Below are 17,245 nucleotides of genomic sequence, written 5' to 3' on the forward strand. Positions count from 1 at the left end.
TAGATTTAGGCAGATTATCCTAGAGTCACATGAAGTAAACTCTCTGGTTTTGTCTGAAAACGTCTTTGTTTCACTTCCATTCTTGAAAGGTATCCTTGCCATTTAGAATTTGGGCTTAGCAGTTAGTGGGGTATCTTCAAGGGTTGAAAGAAACTATCTTCTGGCTTCCATTATTTTTGTTGAGAACTCTGCTATCAGTTGAATTACTGCTACCACTCAAGGAAGTTTTGCCTTCTGTACTCAAGACTGTTTCTCCCCTTGTCTTTGATTTCTAGCAGTTCCGCTATGATGCATCTGTATATAGGTTCCTTTACATTTATGTTGTTTGGAATTTACTGAACTACTTGAATCTGTAACTTGTTGTCCGTCTTGGAAAATTCTCAGATTCTATACTGCTTCTGCCCTATCCTCTCCCCTTTCTAGGACTCCAAATAAATATGTAAGACTCTCACTGAATCCAGGTTTTTTTTGGCCTATTTTCCATCCTTTTCTTCTCTTTGCTTCAGTTTCAATTATTTCTCCTAACCTATACTTCTTGTCTCAAAATAAGTCAAACATAGGCTCTGCCTCTCAGCTGCTTCTTCCTAAGTGGGCAAACCTCCCAAGGCAAAGTAGGTCCAAATATCATCTCTCTAGACTTTCTTCTACTGGATTTTGGTCCTCTAATAACGGACTATATTGATAACACTTTGTTTTTAGTAAAACATTTTCTCCTTTTTTGTTCTGACTTTTTACTTTTCTCCAGCAGGAGGGCTAAATTACCTAGTCTGCCATAACCAGCATAAGTGTCTGCAATGTGGTTATTTACAGTAGGGTCAATAAGCATTGATCTTCCTTTCTCCCAGGATATAAAGAGGTTATCCAAAATTGTAACTGGGTATCAGACATGAAACATTTAAAGACAAAATTCATTTGTTCATGTATAACACGGCCACCAAGGACTATAGGAACAAAGATTGTCCTTCACTTTTGGAAACAAAGATAATGCTTTCTCAGGAAATTGACCTGGTACCTGCTATAATAATATGGTTGGCATTCTTTTTTTTTTAAATATCCATCTACCCATCTATTTATTCGACTGTACTGGGTCCTAGTTGTGGCGTGCGGGATCCTTAGCTGCAGTGTGTGGGATCCCCAGCTGCGGCATGCGGGAACTTTAGTTGCGGCAGGTGAACTCCTAGTTGTCGCACGTGAGATTCAGCTTCCTGACCTGGGATCGAACCCAGGCCCCCTGCGCTGGGAGCACGGAGCCCCAGCCACTGGACCACCAGGGAAGTCTCGGCTGACAGTCATTTTCAATAATATGTTAAGTTCTCAGAATTTTTTTAAAAAGGCATCTAATAAATCTATACAGTGAATAGCATGTCTTTATTCTATTTACAGTACATTTGTTATAAATATAATACATTTTTGAAAAGCTTATTTTTAATTAACTTGAGTAGATTTATATTTTAAACAGATCATCTCAATTGTTAAAGTTACATAATAAAGAATATGATAATTTAAATGACAAAAATCTCATATTGTGAAATAGTGCACTCTATGCTGAGATGAATGACGGGGGGAAAAGTCAAACTCTTTCCAAAACTATAATCAAAGCATCAGAAAAAAAAGTTTTTCTTTTTACAAAGTTATGTATAAGCCATAGGAACAACCAGATACTGAAGTATGAAGACCCTATAACCAACGTTCAAAACTGATTTTAGAGAACTGTGTGAAGCAAGACAGGAAAATCTGTATTTAACACTCTATGGAACTTCACAGTAAAGCTGGAATTTATAGACTAATGGCTTAACAGGAATATTGCCAACAAGGCCTTTTCTTCCTCAAAATCATCTCCTAATGTTCATATATCATTGATAAGTTGTAACAGCAGACTTAGACACTGGTTTTAAGTGGGGCTTAATAAGGTGCATGGATATGCTGAAATTCTGTATTATGAGCATGTAAATTATTACCAGGGATTAAAGAAATACAAAAAAAGAATTTAAGTACTCTCAGTCCAACGTGCTTTGCATCATCAACAAATTGACAAATCAAAAGTATTTTACAGTGATCTAACACCAACCTCCCGAACAAGTTAGGTATTTCAAATACTGCTGTAAAAACCATTCAGTAAAATAAAACTGATTCCTGTGGATTTCAGTACAAATTTGTAAGTTGTCACACATTATTGATGATGATCAGGGCAGGCATGGAGCTCTGCTGACTTGTTTCAAACACTGTAACTTGGTCCGATAACTTGGCAAATACCCTAGGAGTTCCAAGGTTATAAACACCTGTATGGACAAAGCATGCTTTCAGCTGCAAACTGTGAAGCTCCTGGCTTTTAAGATGAAGTTTATATTGTGTTTGTCCAAGCCATGTAAATGATCCATGGATTTCCAATGCTTCTGGGCTAAGGGAGGAGGCAAGTAGTAAGTTGGAGAATTTTTTTCTTCATAAATTTTTTCCCAAAGTCCCAATAACACATCCCTTTCATCTAGCAATTCTATTTCTAGAAATTATTTTATGACACCAACTGTATTAATAACAATAACGGCAATAGCTAATATTACAATTTCTATAATAGCTAAAATTTATTAACACTTACTATGTTCCAGGCACAATGCTAAGAATGAATTATCTCACTTAACACTCACAACAGCAGCTAGTAAACAATGGAACCTGATTTCAAACCTGAGCTTTTAACCACTTGGTTATCCATACCTAAAAATAAATGTGCATATAAGAATGCTTATAATATTGAAATTGTTTATAATACTGAAAAATGGAAAGCAACCAAGGGTCTACCAATAAGGCATTAGCAAATTAATTTATGATACACATAATCATACACAAAATGTTCGGATTTCACAGAGCTAACCCAGATCCTGTTTGGAGTGTTATACAATAATAATCAGTATACGCTTCACACTGCTTTTCTAAAAACCCCAAAATTTCTGAATTCTGAAAAGCATCTAGCTCTTGGAGCGCCAGTATGGACCAGCATTTTTGTTGTTGTTGTTAAGCATTATTTTATAAATCAGAAAACAAGACAAAAGAAACTTCTATTCTGAACTTGCTGATTTTCAATTTTAGAGTTCTTTATCACCAACAAACTTTTATAAAAATTGTTGCCTCTGGTCAAAATAATTTGTTGCTTTTGGAAATTGCTTTCCATTTGCCACTATTGAAATTCTAAGATAATCTTCGGTAAGTCTTCTCTAACACTTCTTAATACCAAATAAAAAAATAAAGGCATGCCTGAGTAAACTTTACCTATGTTAGGTAATTATTTGCATAATTTCAAAATATTAAATTGCTTTCAAATCAATCTTTAACTACAAAATAAACTTGCCCTAAATAAATCTTTACCTTGTTGTTTTATGCCTAAGATCAACTATTACATCGACGTCGGCCTTTGAACAATTGGAAAGTAAAAGGGTCACTGGTACTAAACAAAGGCTGTGGAAAAAAAATAAATAAAAAAGGTTAGCGGGATATTAAAAAAAAAACAACAACAAAAAAACACTTTCTTGAAAATAAAACTTAAGAGTACCTAATAGCATAAGCTCGTCAAAAACAATGAGATTCAAGTAAGGAAAAAAACTGAATTCTAAAATCACTCAAGCCAAATTATTTGCATAAACAAGAAGTAAAACATACTAATACAATGCCTGAATACTAAATACCAGAATATATACATCCACAAAACCATTTTATTTATATATATTAAAACTAATCTTAAAAAATAACCAAAATGTTTCTAGGTGGTTATTTCCCAAAATGCAAAACAGAATAATCGCAACTAAGAAAGATCAATGGAGAAAAGAAAATCATGAAAATGCCAACAACTAATCCTGTTCTCTATGCTTCGTGAAAATTACTTAATTTTGAGAACTGACATTTGCTCTTCTATCAAATTTGCATAAAAGCCATCACGTTCGGGAGAATATGAGATTTCTGTACAGCAAGTTATGAGGAGAGCCCTTTCAAGTAGACACATCTGCTCAGTTAACCTAATTTCTGATCTCACTTTATAATTAGTAAATCACTAAAGCATAGGAGAAAGGACATGGAGTGATAGAAGAGGACCTAATGAACAGACTGGTGCAGATTTAAAATCAAGAACACAATAAATGAACGTAACTATGCACAAATGGTTACACACTATTATTGAAAATAGTTTACTCTATTAACACAAAGAACAAAGGGATAGTAAAAAAGAAAAAAGGAATCCTATAAGCTCCCACAAAATTAACTTTAAAATTCTGCTCAGATAATATATTTTTATGCTTTCAGAAATTTTATATCCTCTTACTAAGAAATACTTTCTGAACCATACTGCAAATAACAAATTTCCCTAAACAAAAACTAAGATAATTTCAAAGACTTATTCTTAGATTGCACCGGTGCTACGCCCTCACCTCCTCCACAAACTTCTAACAAGGAGAAGAGGACAGCAGAGACTACCGAATAGGTTTCCAGTCTAGAGCACCCCATTGAGTTAAATTCTAATCACATAATTTGTAACCCAAAGCAAAAGCTCAGAAACTTTGCTATTCTGTTACCATTTGGGCCTCAAATTCTCCATGCTTTATCTAAATGCTTCTAGTAAAAGAAGAAATCAGAACATCTGGATGTTTCCCAGCCCCCAAATCATTTCCTTCATTCCTCTTCTTCCTCCATTCACTGCTTCAGTGAATAGCACCCCCATCTCCCCAGCAAACCTTAGGCATCATGCTAAGTGTTAATAAGTGGGAATGGGGGCTACTGCGTCACTAGCCCCCATTCCCAATTTTCTACTATTCTTCACAAATTCCTGTCAATTTCTTTGATTCATACCTTTGTTATCTCTGGTCACCTGCCGTTTCTCATATTCTCATTCCTCTGCTGCCCTGTGTTCCACTGCCATGACCAAACCTCCTCCCTGTCCCATCCCTCCCACATTTCTGTATTACGTTAACAACACTCCTCTAGATCCTCAATCTCCTCTCTTTATATGTCTACATCTTACTTTAACTGAAATTTGGCTGACTACACAGCTTCCTCTGCAGGCCTCTCAATAACACATGCTGTTCTTCTTCCAACATCTTCCATATCTCTAGCCAGAATGTCTCATTAATATAGTTAATACCACTTCTTGAGTTCTTCCTCCTATCTCTCCCATAAAAACACCTCATTTTTTTGGTCATAAACTACTCCAAGGTTTTTATTCTTTTTTTCTGTCCCCATACTGACAAACTAAAACCAGTGACAGTAACTCAGTACAGCAGAGATTCTTTGGGGGAGGCGGACGGGATGAGTCTTTTGAAATATCTGCTTCACCCCCTTCCCCCCACCCCAAATTCATCTAGTACATCTGTCAAGCAGAGGCCTACCATCTAGACAGGAAACATTGCTCAAGATTTTTCTTCTATATCATCTTATTGGCTTCATTTAATAAAAGCTTCTGGATGAGTTTGCTTTCTTCTTTTCAATCCTGAATTCTGTCATCTTTTTGGAGAACTTCACTGTCAAGGTAAGACAACTCATTCAACTCCTTCTCAAACCCTTGATCTGTCACCTCCATAACCACCAGTACTATTCAAAACTCAGCCATCTAACTTCCATGACCATACTGTGAATTTGTTTTAGTCACCTAAAATAAATGCCTCTGAAATACCACTCAGATTCTCCACTCTCTGACCACTATCACCAGCTCTCTCACTCAATTACACTTCTGATATTTAGTTTCACAAGGATGCCCAATCACTTGACCCTCTACTTCAGTGATTCTCAATCCTGGTTACTGTGGTAATGGTAATTATTGTTTAGCCGTTATTCACTCCCCTCACCTCCCACTGTGCAACGGTGGATCATCCTTGTTGATTGTTAAGGAGAGGCTATTTGGCAATGGAATATTAATGACTCTGATGCAAACAGAAGCCTTAAACGTGCTACTGCAATGTGGCTCACTTTTTGTACTCCAGAGATATGCCATGAGAAGAACATAACCCAGCTAGCTGCTGCCCATTTGGACTGAGCCCAAATATATGTGGCACAAACACGAACCCAACCAACCCACAGTCTGAAGCAGAGCTTCAGCCAAATCGTCACTGGCCTGCAGACCCATGAGCATGGGAATAAATGCCTTGTAAACTACTGAATTCTGGAGTGGGTTCTTACGAAGCATTATTTAGCAATAGTAACTGATACAGATTCACTCTGGTATCATCTGAGGATTTATTTAAAATATATAGACACATAGGTCCTACCCCCAGAGATTGTGATTTAACTGGCCTAAGTATCAGGATTTTCAAAAATTCTTCAGGTGATTCTAATGTGCAGCCAAAGTTGGAAGAACCTGCCATATCTTATCCTTCTCAAACCTGCCTTGTTTTCACATACTTCCATGCACAGTTTTAATTCTATGATGCTTTACTTTAGCCCACTGCTCTCCTTTTAGTTTGATCAAACCTGTCCTGTTTCACATACTTCCCTGAACTGCCTAGAGTCTATGATGCTTTTTACCCTAATAGAAGCACATGGAGAAGTCCTACATATCCCAGCCTCTAAGGCATAGCCAGGGTTTCAACCATTAAGCAGCACCATGGCATCTAAGATATTCAGGAAGTACGTGAAGCAGGACAGGTCTGATAAACAGGGACAAAGTAGAACGGTGGGTTAAAATGAAACATTATGGAATCAAAACTGTCTATGGAAGAGTGGGAAGACAGGTTCACTAGGGATAAAACAAGACATTTTTTCTCAGCTTTGGCTGTACATTAGAATCACCTGGAGAACTTTAGGTAATCTAGATGTCCAGCCCCCAACCTTCAGCCAATCAAATCAGAATCTCTGGGAGTAGGACCAAAGCATCTGTAGTTCTTAAATTTCCCCAGGTGACCCCAGTGTGCCTCTGTCAGTCAAAGGCATACAGAATGAGTACTGAGCAATTAAGACCTAGACAAAGATTTAAGACCAAAAGTATTTAAAAATAACTTAAATGGCTAAAATCTTTAAAAGTCTGACAACAGAAAGTGTTGGTGAAGGTTATGAGCAGAGGGAACTCCCACACACTACTAGTGGGATATACGAATCAGTAAAACTACTTTGAAAAAATTCCTAGATAAATGTGGAAAAAAAAGAGGGGAGCAAACACACATGCACCAGGAGATATATACAAGAATATTCAAGAGCAGAAAGCTGAAATACGAAAATAATCCAAAAGTCCATCAACAATAGAGTAGATAAACTAATTCTAATATGTTCAAACATATTCATTTGGCAATGAAAATTCCACAGCTTCGTCAATGGTTGATGAATAACATAATATTAAGTGAAAGAAACTGGACGTAACAAGAATATACTCTGTATAATTCCATTCATAAATAAAGTTCAAAAAAACCCAAAGGACTTCCCTGGTGGTGCAGTGGTTGAGAATCCGCCTGCCAACGCGGGGGACACGGGTTCGAGCCCTGGTCCGGGAAGATCCCACATGCCGCGGAGCAACTAAGCCCGTGCGCCACAACTACCAAGCCTGCACTCTAGAGCCCGCGACCCACAACTACTGAGCCCGTGCACCTAGAGCCCGTGCTCCACAACAAGAGAAGCCACGGCAATGAGAAGCCCGCGCACCGCAACTAAGAGTAGCCCTCGCTCGCCGCAACTAGAGAAAGCCCACACACAGCAACGAAGACCCAACGCAGCCAATAAATAAATTAATTAATTATATTTTTTTAAAAAACCACGACAATCAGAATACAGATATGTAACAATTGGTTGGAAAATTATAAAGAGGAGCAAAGAAATGACTGCTAATACTGGGGATGGACAGGGGAGTGACTGGAAGGGAGTACACAGGGGGCTTCTAAGATTGCTAGCAATATTCTAATTTCTTCCCTAGAGGTGATTATTTGGGTATTAGCTTTGTGAAAAATAATCACTATGGCCACACCTTTTCATTTTTGAGCACTTTTCTGTGTGTTATATCTCACAATAAAAGGGTTTAAAAATGGTTAGCAGCATTTAAGTTACTTTTTAAATATTTCTGATGCTAAGTCAACATCTTAATTTTGCCCAGCACTCTTTCTGTGTGTCCTTGGCCAGCTCCTCATTACTCTCAGTAGTTATCCTCAAATTTCACTTTTAAAAATCTCTACCCTTTATTCTCTTATTTCCTAGATTACTTTGAGTACTTAACCATGCTTCTATAAACTCCCGAAAAATGGAGGCATTCCAATAATGTGTAAACGTGTTAAAATTTTTCCCTACTTTCATCTTTCCCCGTTTCCATAGTAAGGAGGTCCGAAGCTAATCCTGCCACTCTTTGGTGTATCTTTCCATCTATTAAGGATTCTGTTGCCCTTCCTGTATCCCATCATTTCCTTCAAGACCATAAATACATCCATAGCTTACCTAGTAAAACAATAATATTGCATGGCTATTCCCTGATCCCCGTTCATAGCCCAGCTTCTTGAAAGGGTGGTCTACATGAGTATCTTTACTTACTTCCCTCCCACTTCTCCTCAACCTCCTATATCACGCCTCCACCCCCACTATATAATAACATTCTTCTCAAAAGCATAAGCAACTTCTTTACTGTCAGAGCCAATGAACGACTTTCCTGCAGCATTTAAAACTGTTAACCACTCTCCCTCCTTGAACTGTTCTCACTCCACCTTTGTGACGCCACTTCCTCCTCATCGGTCTTTTCTTCCTTAATTCTTTGATTGCTACTTCTCAAGCAGTCTTCTTCGTGGACTTTCTCCTTAGCTCATCTCTCAAACACCACTGTTCTATAGGTCACCATTCTCTTTGTTCTATCCCACCCCATCCCTACCTCTATCCAAGGTGACTTCACCAAAACTTATACCTTCAGTTACAATTTACAGACTGGCTCTAACAGACTTCTCTCCATCTTCTTTTATATCTGTAAACCAGCCACTTTTTGAAGTGTCATCGGACTTAGACTTTTTATTTTAGAACCTTAAGTTTATATAATCAGGCTATTTACCAAAGTTATAAATACATCAGTCCCCCAAAAGTTTAATACTTAATAAATCTTAAGTAAATGATGCTGTCTAAATTTAAACTGTTTGATGAGTCTATACTGTAGTCATGTCTTAGGTTTAATTTTTGTACTTAAAACAAAAACAAAAACAAAATGACGGTATTTTTTCCTTCTTTTTGACTTAATGATAAACCTGCTCATCAAAAGAAAACTTTTGACAACTAATTGGCTGAGGAAATATCCATCGTTTAATTACAGCAGCAACATATAGTAATCATAGTAAAGGGTAAATAAATTACTTAAGGGCAATTTCTACAGACTCAATATTATTCTAAATTGTTTCTTCAATATCTGGGTTAATGCTATTAATAAATGTGTGTATGTCTGTGTGTGCATGCACGCACATGTGTGTATTGTAGAAAAATGTTAACAAAAATACATCTCAAACCTTTTTTGATGAAAAGGATGACTAAATGATTCTGGATAGTGAAGACTCGTTTTAATGAGATTAGAAAGCTGCTCTACTGATGGTCTTGAGGAAACTGTAGTGTTTTCTGGCCTGAAAAATTTTAATAGTTCCATTTCTGGTGGCTCCTGAGAAAAGAAAAAAATATATGACAATAAAGTATAGCACATACAAACTAAAGAAGTTAAAACCAGTAGAGATAAAGTAAAGCATGAACAATACTTTTTCTGCTGTAAAAACTAACAAACTAACAGTTGAAATCATATGCTATACATACAACCTAGGATAAAAAAACTAGGATCTGTAATCATTTATTCATTCTGTATTTATTATGTGTTGGGGTTAGACTTGAAATCCAGCAACCTCACATATTAGCTCTGTGATCCTGGATAAGTTATTTAATACTTTAAGACAATTTCCCCATATGTAAAAAAGGGGTTCACAGTAATAATAATTTCAAAAGTTGCTATGGTTCTCATCTAATAAAATTGCTTAGTACTTAGGCTATAGATATTCAATTGTATAGCATCTGTTTTAATAGCTGAAAAACTAAAATTGCCTTAAAGAGTCATTTTTTGAAAATAGCTTGCTGAGTTTTTACAGATTATAGTGCCTCAACTATATTAAGTGAAGATTAACATACATGTAAAAGTCTCAATATAGCTAGTGTGAGGCACACTGTAAACATTTCAATAAATATTATTATCGTCTAAATGAAAATAGAGAATCATGTCCCACTTCTAGTATTATTATTGTTTTCTTGGTAATTTTTTTCTCCATTTTCCTTCACTGTCCAGAAAATTTTGATTTTTTAATTTCCTGCTAGCCTAGCTGGATTCTCATCTACACCAAGGACTGGCAAACTACAGCCCATGGGCCAAATTCAGCCTGCCTCCTCTTTATGTAAAGAAAGTTTTATGGAAACAGAGCCACATCTATTTGTTTATACACTGGCTATGGCTGCTTTTGGACTCCAAACAACAGATGAGTAATTCTGACAAAGACTCTGAGCCAGCAAAGTCTAAAATATTTACCATCTGGCTTTTCTCAGAAAAAGTTTGCTGACCCTTGATTTATACAGCTGCAAAAGCAAGAATTAAAACTGCTTTTGACTTATGAGTGAGAGAAAAGTGACTAGAGGCTGACTCTGGAGGAGGGAAGCGAGCAGGAGCAGAACTTCTGCAGGGCGGGTCACGTTCTCTTTCTTGATCTGGGTCCTCCTTATATTGGAGTGTTCTTCAATTTGTGAAAAGTCAGTGACCTAGTCACTATTCTGCATGTACGTTACACTTTAATAAAAAGTTCAAAAAATGTACTACTGTTTATTATAATCTAATCATCTAAGAAAAACAAGCTGTTATTTGAGACTTCTAAATTATACTAAATGAATCTCTACACACCACTTACCAGGAGGAACACACACGAACAATGGCCAGAAAAGGATACCAAAAACCTGAAGGTAATTTACTGAGGGAATATTTAGAAGAGCTTCCCTCTCTTCTAGCTTAAAAGCAACAGCAAGTATTTTCGCAATGAGTGCTGGACAATTTGTACAGTAGTTTCATAATAAGGGTTTGATTCAACCTTATGACAGACAGTCCCGTCACAAGAGAGGCAAGGTATAAAGTACTATTACCCCTGTTTTATATGTAAGCTAAAAGTTTATCAAGTTATGCGAGTAACCTGCACTAGGTCATCAATCTGCAAGTCTCTGGGCTCCAAATATATTATTCTCAGTATGATGAACATGCTGCATCTCCCAACTCAGTTAATCATATAAAGAGAATATAAAGTATTTCAAAGGTGAAATACAGAGGATAAAAAGGATATGCCCTACACAGTGTTTTAGTAAAATGGGACTATAACTTGAGTGAATTTTATAGAAATCACTTTGTTTCATTTTCTAAGTGAAAAATCTTGCCTTGTTTGAGACGTCCGAAATTATCAAAATATGATAATTTGCAACTAAAACTTGGGACTTTTTTTAACTAATCAAATCAGTTTGAGAAAAACAATTTTCTTAAAATAAGAAACAGATTTGGGTTTAAATATTTACACATACTATGAGAACTTTTGGTAAGCTTAAACAGTATTTTAGGAAAAGTAAGAAAATAAACAGTATTACCAGCTGCTGCACAACTCCAGAGGGCATCCTTTACACTGTATGATAGGCCCCATGGAGTTCTGCAATGGTATGGGCCTGTTAAACAACAAACAAGATAATATAGAGAATATGGTTCCCTTCCTCTCAAGCTAACTGTGAGTTCTAGATTCAATAAAGAATATATCTTAGGAAACCCCAAGATCACAAATGCATCTTAATACTCTTATGAAGTGCTAGTGAATTTTAAAATCAATTTATGTTCATTTCTAATTTTAATCAGCTTTCTGCCACCAAGCCCCAACTCAAATTCCAATATAAAAGCTTGCACAAACCAGACACCTTCAAAAACACACAAAACAACCAAACAAAAAACCCCACAAGTTCACAGGAAGGCCCCAAAGCAAACTCTGTCATTACCTGTTTCTGAGGATATGAAAAAGCTTCTTTTCCTATAGTGCGAAGAACAACATGGTGCTGACCTTCCAAAATAAGCTGCTTACTGTCTTCCACTACGTATGCCTGAGAAGTACAAAGCACAGAAATGTTAGCCTGCTTGGCAGTAACCTCAAAAGTAACCAATGCAGTATCTGATGGAAAGCAGAGGTATTATGGCTAATAACTATCAATTACCAACACTCATGGCTGTGTCAGCATTTCTACTTTTGTTCATTCATTCAATCAATTAAGTTATCTGTCAAAATCTGCTCTGCCTCAATATAAAACAGTTGGCCTGGATACGTGAGAGACACATCTTGAAATCTTTTCCAATTTTCTCTAGAGCGCTTAAGAAACTAGTCCAAAAGAACAGTGCTATACCATAACACAAGTTTTTTTCTTTACTGGACTGCCAATATACAGGCAAAAGGCTTTTTCTTATAGTCTTGCTTCTGAAATGCACCAGGGTTTATCACATAGTGGAGCAAAATCAGTGAGTACAATCATAAATCCTAGAAGTGGAAATGCCATGTCCTTGGAGATCTTAAATTTAAGTATTGATACATATGCTTAAAAGAAAAAAGAAAAAAAAAAGGCTTTTTTTCTTCCTATACAATGAACTGATCTCATCTATATTAAAACACTTACTCCACTACGTAACTTTTCTTCTTGAACTTCTTCTGTGTTGGAGAAAATAAAATCTGTAAATGGCTCTGATATACTGGTACTGTCACATTATGCAAATAGAGATGCTTAATTTTTTTTTTGATAAGCCCAATTTTTTTTACTATTAGATTCAACAGATTCAAAACTACTCAGAATGCTATGAACATTCCTAAGTGTTTATTTTCAATTTCTATACTTCTCATGAGTGACAATTTGTCATCCATGAATCACACTTGGAGAAGTGCTGCACTAAGGCAGAGGCAGGCCCAGGACCTGCTCAGCACCCATCCATGCACAACCCAGAAATGCAGGAGGAGTTAAATACTTGATGGGATGACCTTTAATCAAGAGAGGATGACAACTGATAGATAACGTCCTGAGACAGGTCACACATCTTTTCCAATAGTCTCAGGGACCAAACGAAAGTCACCCATAGCCATGCATAATCCTATAATGCATTCTCTTTCCTGCACAAAGTCTTAGTTTTTCAAAACAAACCTTTATTTTTGGTTAAGATCGGTTACAAGTTATACTATACCCCCTTACCAACTAATTTTTTTTACAAAAATGTTGTCCAAGGTCTTAGTTTTCTCCTGAATCATGTTTTTTTAGAGTACTATGTTCCCTATGCATCAACTCCACAATTTAAATGACTTGTCAAGTTTTCTTTCATTCAAGGGGGTCCTTTGTGCACTATCTAGAGCCTTCACTAAAGAAAATCTACTAGTCACTTCCTCAAATGAGTTGAATAATAAACCTATCATAGCTACTAGCCCCTACCAAACTTAATATCCCGTCCTGTAATCTATTCAAACTTCCATTTTCTAACTAAGGAGTATCATAATCTTGGGTAGTTTTCTTCTTCTTCAATGATGATCAGCAATACTAGTAACTGGTTTTTATTCAGGGTGATTTTTTGAAAGATAACCCCTCGCCGCCCCGCCCCCACCAAAGTTACTGTGGCCTCAACGATGAGTACAGAATACAGCACACATTACTCAAAATCTTGTCTCACGAACATTACAAATTGTTACATGGCAGGAATCTGTGGAGTGACAGCTACAAATGCCAAAGGTCTACTATACATTTAATGGATGCTTGGTTTACATTAAGGGGTAATGCTACTGAGCCTGAAAACAGGATTCTCTTGATTCTAAGCTTCAAGTACATTTGATTTCAAACTAATAACGTGTAACTTATCTTTTTAACATTAAACACCTTCACCTTCTACAGTCAACAAAAGTATCAATTTGCTTAAGCAGTTTTACTGAAATTCATGTAAAGCCAGCTTGGTTTCAAGAAAGTTTACTTAAAAGTGTGCAGTTCAGTAAAAAGGACACTTTAGAACATCTGAATCAATTTAAAATAACATGTTCTAATCTTCTACCATGAGCATGTCTCCATGTTAGGCCTTATATCAGACAATACAAAATCAAACCTCCTCACATAGTACAGGTGAATACCCCTGGGCAAGATCCTAAATTTCACTGTAGAATCATTTCTACAGTGGAAAAAAAAGATACATACTTAAGATACAAAAGGGTGTACTGTGAAAAATAAACCTCTTCTGCATTATAGTTAACTTTAGGGAAGACCAATGCCTAAACAACCTCATTCTGGTCTGTCATGTGTATGTGCAAATCTTAGTTGAATCTGATTTTTTTTTTAATTAAAACATTTTCAAATAATCTGAAAAATTTCAACACAGACCAACAACTAGATAATTGTAAAGAATTACTGTTAATTTGGGTGAGATAGTAATATGGTGGGGTTACATTAAACAAGAAAGTCCTCATCTGCTTGAAGTATATATAAAAGCATAGAGATAATAATATGGTGGGGTTATATTAAACAAGAAAGTCCTCATCTGCTAGAAGTACACATAAAAGAAGATGAAATATGTCATTAAAAAATATATACTACAGCTAAAAAATAAAGGAAGGTAAAAATAAAAGCAAAGTAAAGGAATACGTGAAAATGAACAGCAGCAAATTAGTGGTTGTTGGAGCCTAAGTAATGGGTACTTAGAGGTTCATAGTGCTACTTTTCCCTTTTCAGAGTTTGAAAATGCTCACAATAAAGAGTTTAATAACAGCATTTTTGCTTTCATGGAGCTTATCATGTCTACAATATTCTCAGTACCTCTTACAAGTAATAGGTAACACAGAAGAAAGTCATCTAATTTGAATGAATTCTTCCCTTTAGGCAAAAAAACAAAAGTTATTTTGGAACGGTTGAAAAACTTATAAAACTACTTCAATATTCAAATTCGAAAATTTAAGCAGAGAAAATATAAAGAGCAGCTTACATTTACTCTTCAGCTTAAGAATCAAGTATAAGTGTAAGAATCAAGTATAAGTGAGGCTTGCTGAAATAATTTAACAACACATACCTTCCACAATACAACAATATTCAAATCCACCTCACTGCACTTCTGAATTAATCTCATAGTGTCCTCTATTGACTGCTTTTCTGTATGCAGAGAAGACTGGGCTTGTGGTTTCTTCAATTCAGAGGATAAACTTCGATAAAAGAAGTCTGCACATGGGCTTGCTGAACTTACTATCTGTTAAAAGAAAATCGTTTGTCTGTATGTGCTTTCAATTAGATATACCCTGCCAAAATTTATATTTCTACAACTTACATATACCCAAAAGGCTTATTCAGTAATTTCTTATCAATTTGGTTGAATACAAGGAGGCCACCCTAAGACTTGAATACCTAAAATATTTGGCACAAATTACCCTGAATCTTAAAGTTCGAAGCTTAAATTCATAAATTTACACTTCCATGACATTGGCTTTGACCTTCTAAGTACCCAGGGAGGGCAAATGGGTATCTCTAAGAAAATGAATAAAAAGTGAATTGTTGAGAATCTGACAAACAACATATATATGTATAACTGAATCATTTTACTGTACACTTGAAACCAGTACAACATCGTAAATTAACTATACTTCAATTTTTAAAAAGGTAAATTGTTAAAAGGAAATTATGATTTTTTTAACTATGAAAAAACACAAATATTTCCCATTCAAATACTTGGAAGACTAAGTGATATCCAAAGAAACAGAACGAATGAAGCCACTGGCATTAACCTGGCTTTTATACTTGAAGGGAGAGAACAAGAGAAAAGATTTTTTTTTTTTTTTTTTGAGAAAAGATTTTTAAACAGACTCAGAACTAACAGAATTTCCCTTAATTAATGGACTACTGTGTTTCATAGTAAAATCTCTACACTTAACAATTTCCTGCATTATAAACTATACTACATAGCTGTTAAGCTTCAAGTTAATTATTAAATATTAATAAATACATATATTTTCCCCCTTAGACATGAACTTTTTCTGGTAAACCACTGTCCACATAGTAATCTCATTAACGTGTAGTGCCTGGTAAGTTCTGGTAAGTAAGATTCATCAAAAGGGAAAATGTCTTTGTTTATGCCATCTGCAGTGCTCCTATACAAAATTACTAACAACAAATACAATAAAAATTACAACCTTAATATAATTTAAGGGTCCTGATGATGTTTCTAGGGAATTTTTTAAAAAAGACACAAACAAAGCAAACAACTGAAGTCCTAAAAGCTAAAATTCAACCATTCAGGAAGCAAGGAAGCACAGTGTCCAAAAGGCATACTCATTCTGGAATTATTGGACTTTTGGTGCTCTGGGATATTTCTAAATAGCTGCTTCCTCAAATGGCCAAAAGATAGTACAAAGAGTGGGTCAGATGAAGGCAAATGATAAGCGCAATACAAAAGTCTAAGTATGTTTGGAATTATCAAGGAGAAGAACACAAAGAAATAATACCAGTAACAGCACAAAACGACAGGGAATCTGGTCCAGTATTTTTCAAAGCAAGTCCCCAAATCACCTCTTCTGATGATCTGCAGAGCTGGATGAAAATGTGTATTCCCAAACTCTACCCAAAGTATGAGCCAGAGCTTTAGAGGTGGGACAGCAAAGCTTTCATTTTTATAAAAATTCTCTAGATAAAAAATAGAGTGTGCAGGGCTTCCCTGGTGGCGCAGTGGTTAAGAATCCGCCTGCCAGTGCAGGGGATATGGGTTGGAGCCCTGGTCCAGGAAGATCCCACCTGCTGCGGAGCAACTAAGCCTACGCGCCACAACTACTGAGCCTGTGCTCTAGAGCCCACGCGCCTAGAGCCCGTGCTCTGCAACAAGAGAAGCCACTGCAAAGAGAGGCCCCGCGCACCACAACAAAGAGTAGCCCCCACTCGCCACAACTAGAGAAAGCCTGTGTGCAGCAACGAGGACCCAACGCAGCCAAAAATAAAATAAATAAAATAAATAAATTTTAAAAAAATAGAGGGTGCAGACTGATAACCTCAAGATCACCTCAGAGCTTTAGCAATTCAGAACCCCAGGTCTCATCCAGTCCCACTGACAGAGAATTTGCATTTTAACAAGATCCCCAGGTGACTTATATGCACATTATTTCAAAGTTTGAAAACCATTCTCAAGGTGGTTCTAACATATAATTATTGGGAGCATCACTGCCCTAGTCAATAATACATTTAAAATTACAAAACAGCTTATTATTTGGGTCACAGAACCATATGATATTCCCAA

At 36.2% G+C, this 17,245-nt stretch overlaps 1 protein-coding gene across 3 annotated transcripts in view; it reads right to left on the reverse strand.

The window, feature by feature from the left end:
* Window positions 1–1,349: 1,349 nt before the first annotated feature.
* Window positions 1,350–17,245, reverse strand: part of TRAPPC8 (trafficking protein particle complex subunit 8) — an 88,047-nt gene continuing 72,151 nt past the window's right edge. For all 3 annotated transcript variants that reach the window (XM_068563142.1, XM_068563141.1, XM_068563140.1), the window contains exons 25-29: window positions 15,041–15,214; window positions 11,965–12,066; window positions 9,426–9,571; window positions 3,358–3,447; window positions 1,350–2,398 (exon numbers count right to left, since the gene is read on the reverse strand). In XM_068563142.1, coding sequence (XP_068419243.1) covers window positions 2,164–2,398; window positions 3,358–3,447; window positions 9,426–9,571; window positions 11,965–12,066; window positions 15,041–15,214 — 747 coding nt within the window. In that variant the 3' untranslated portion in view covers window positions 1,350–2,163. The remainder of the gene's footprint in view (window positions 2,399–3,357; window positions 3,448–9,425; window positions 9,572–11,964; window positions 12,067–15,040; window positions 15,215–17,245) is intronic.

This window comes from Eschrichtius robustus, chromosome 14, assembly GCF_028021215.1.
Source record: "Eschrichtius robustus isolate mEscRob2 chromosome 14, mEscRob2.pri, whole genome shotgun sequence".
NCBI classification, from domain to species: Eukaryota; Metazoa; Chordata; class Mammalia; order Artiodactyla; family Eschrichtiidae; genus Eschrichtius; species Eschrichtius robustus.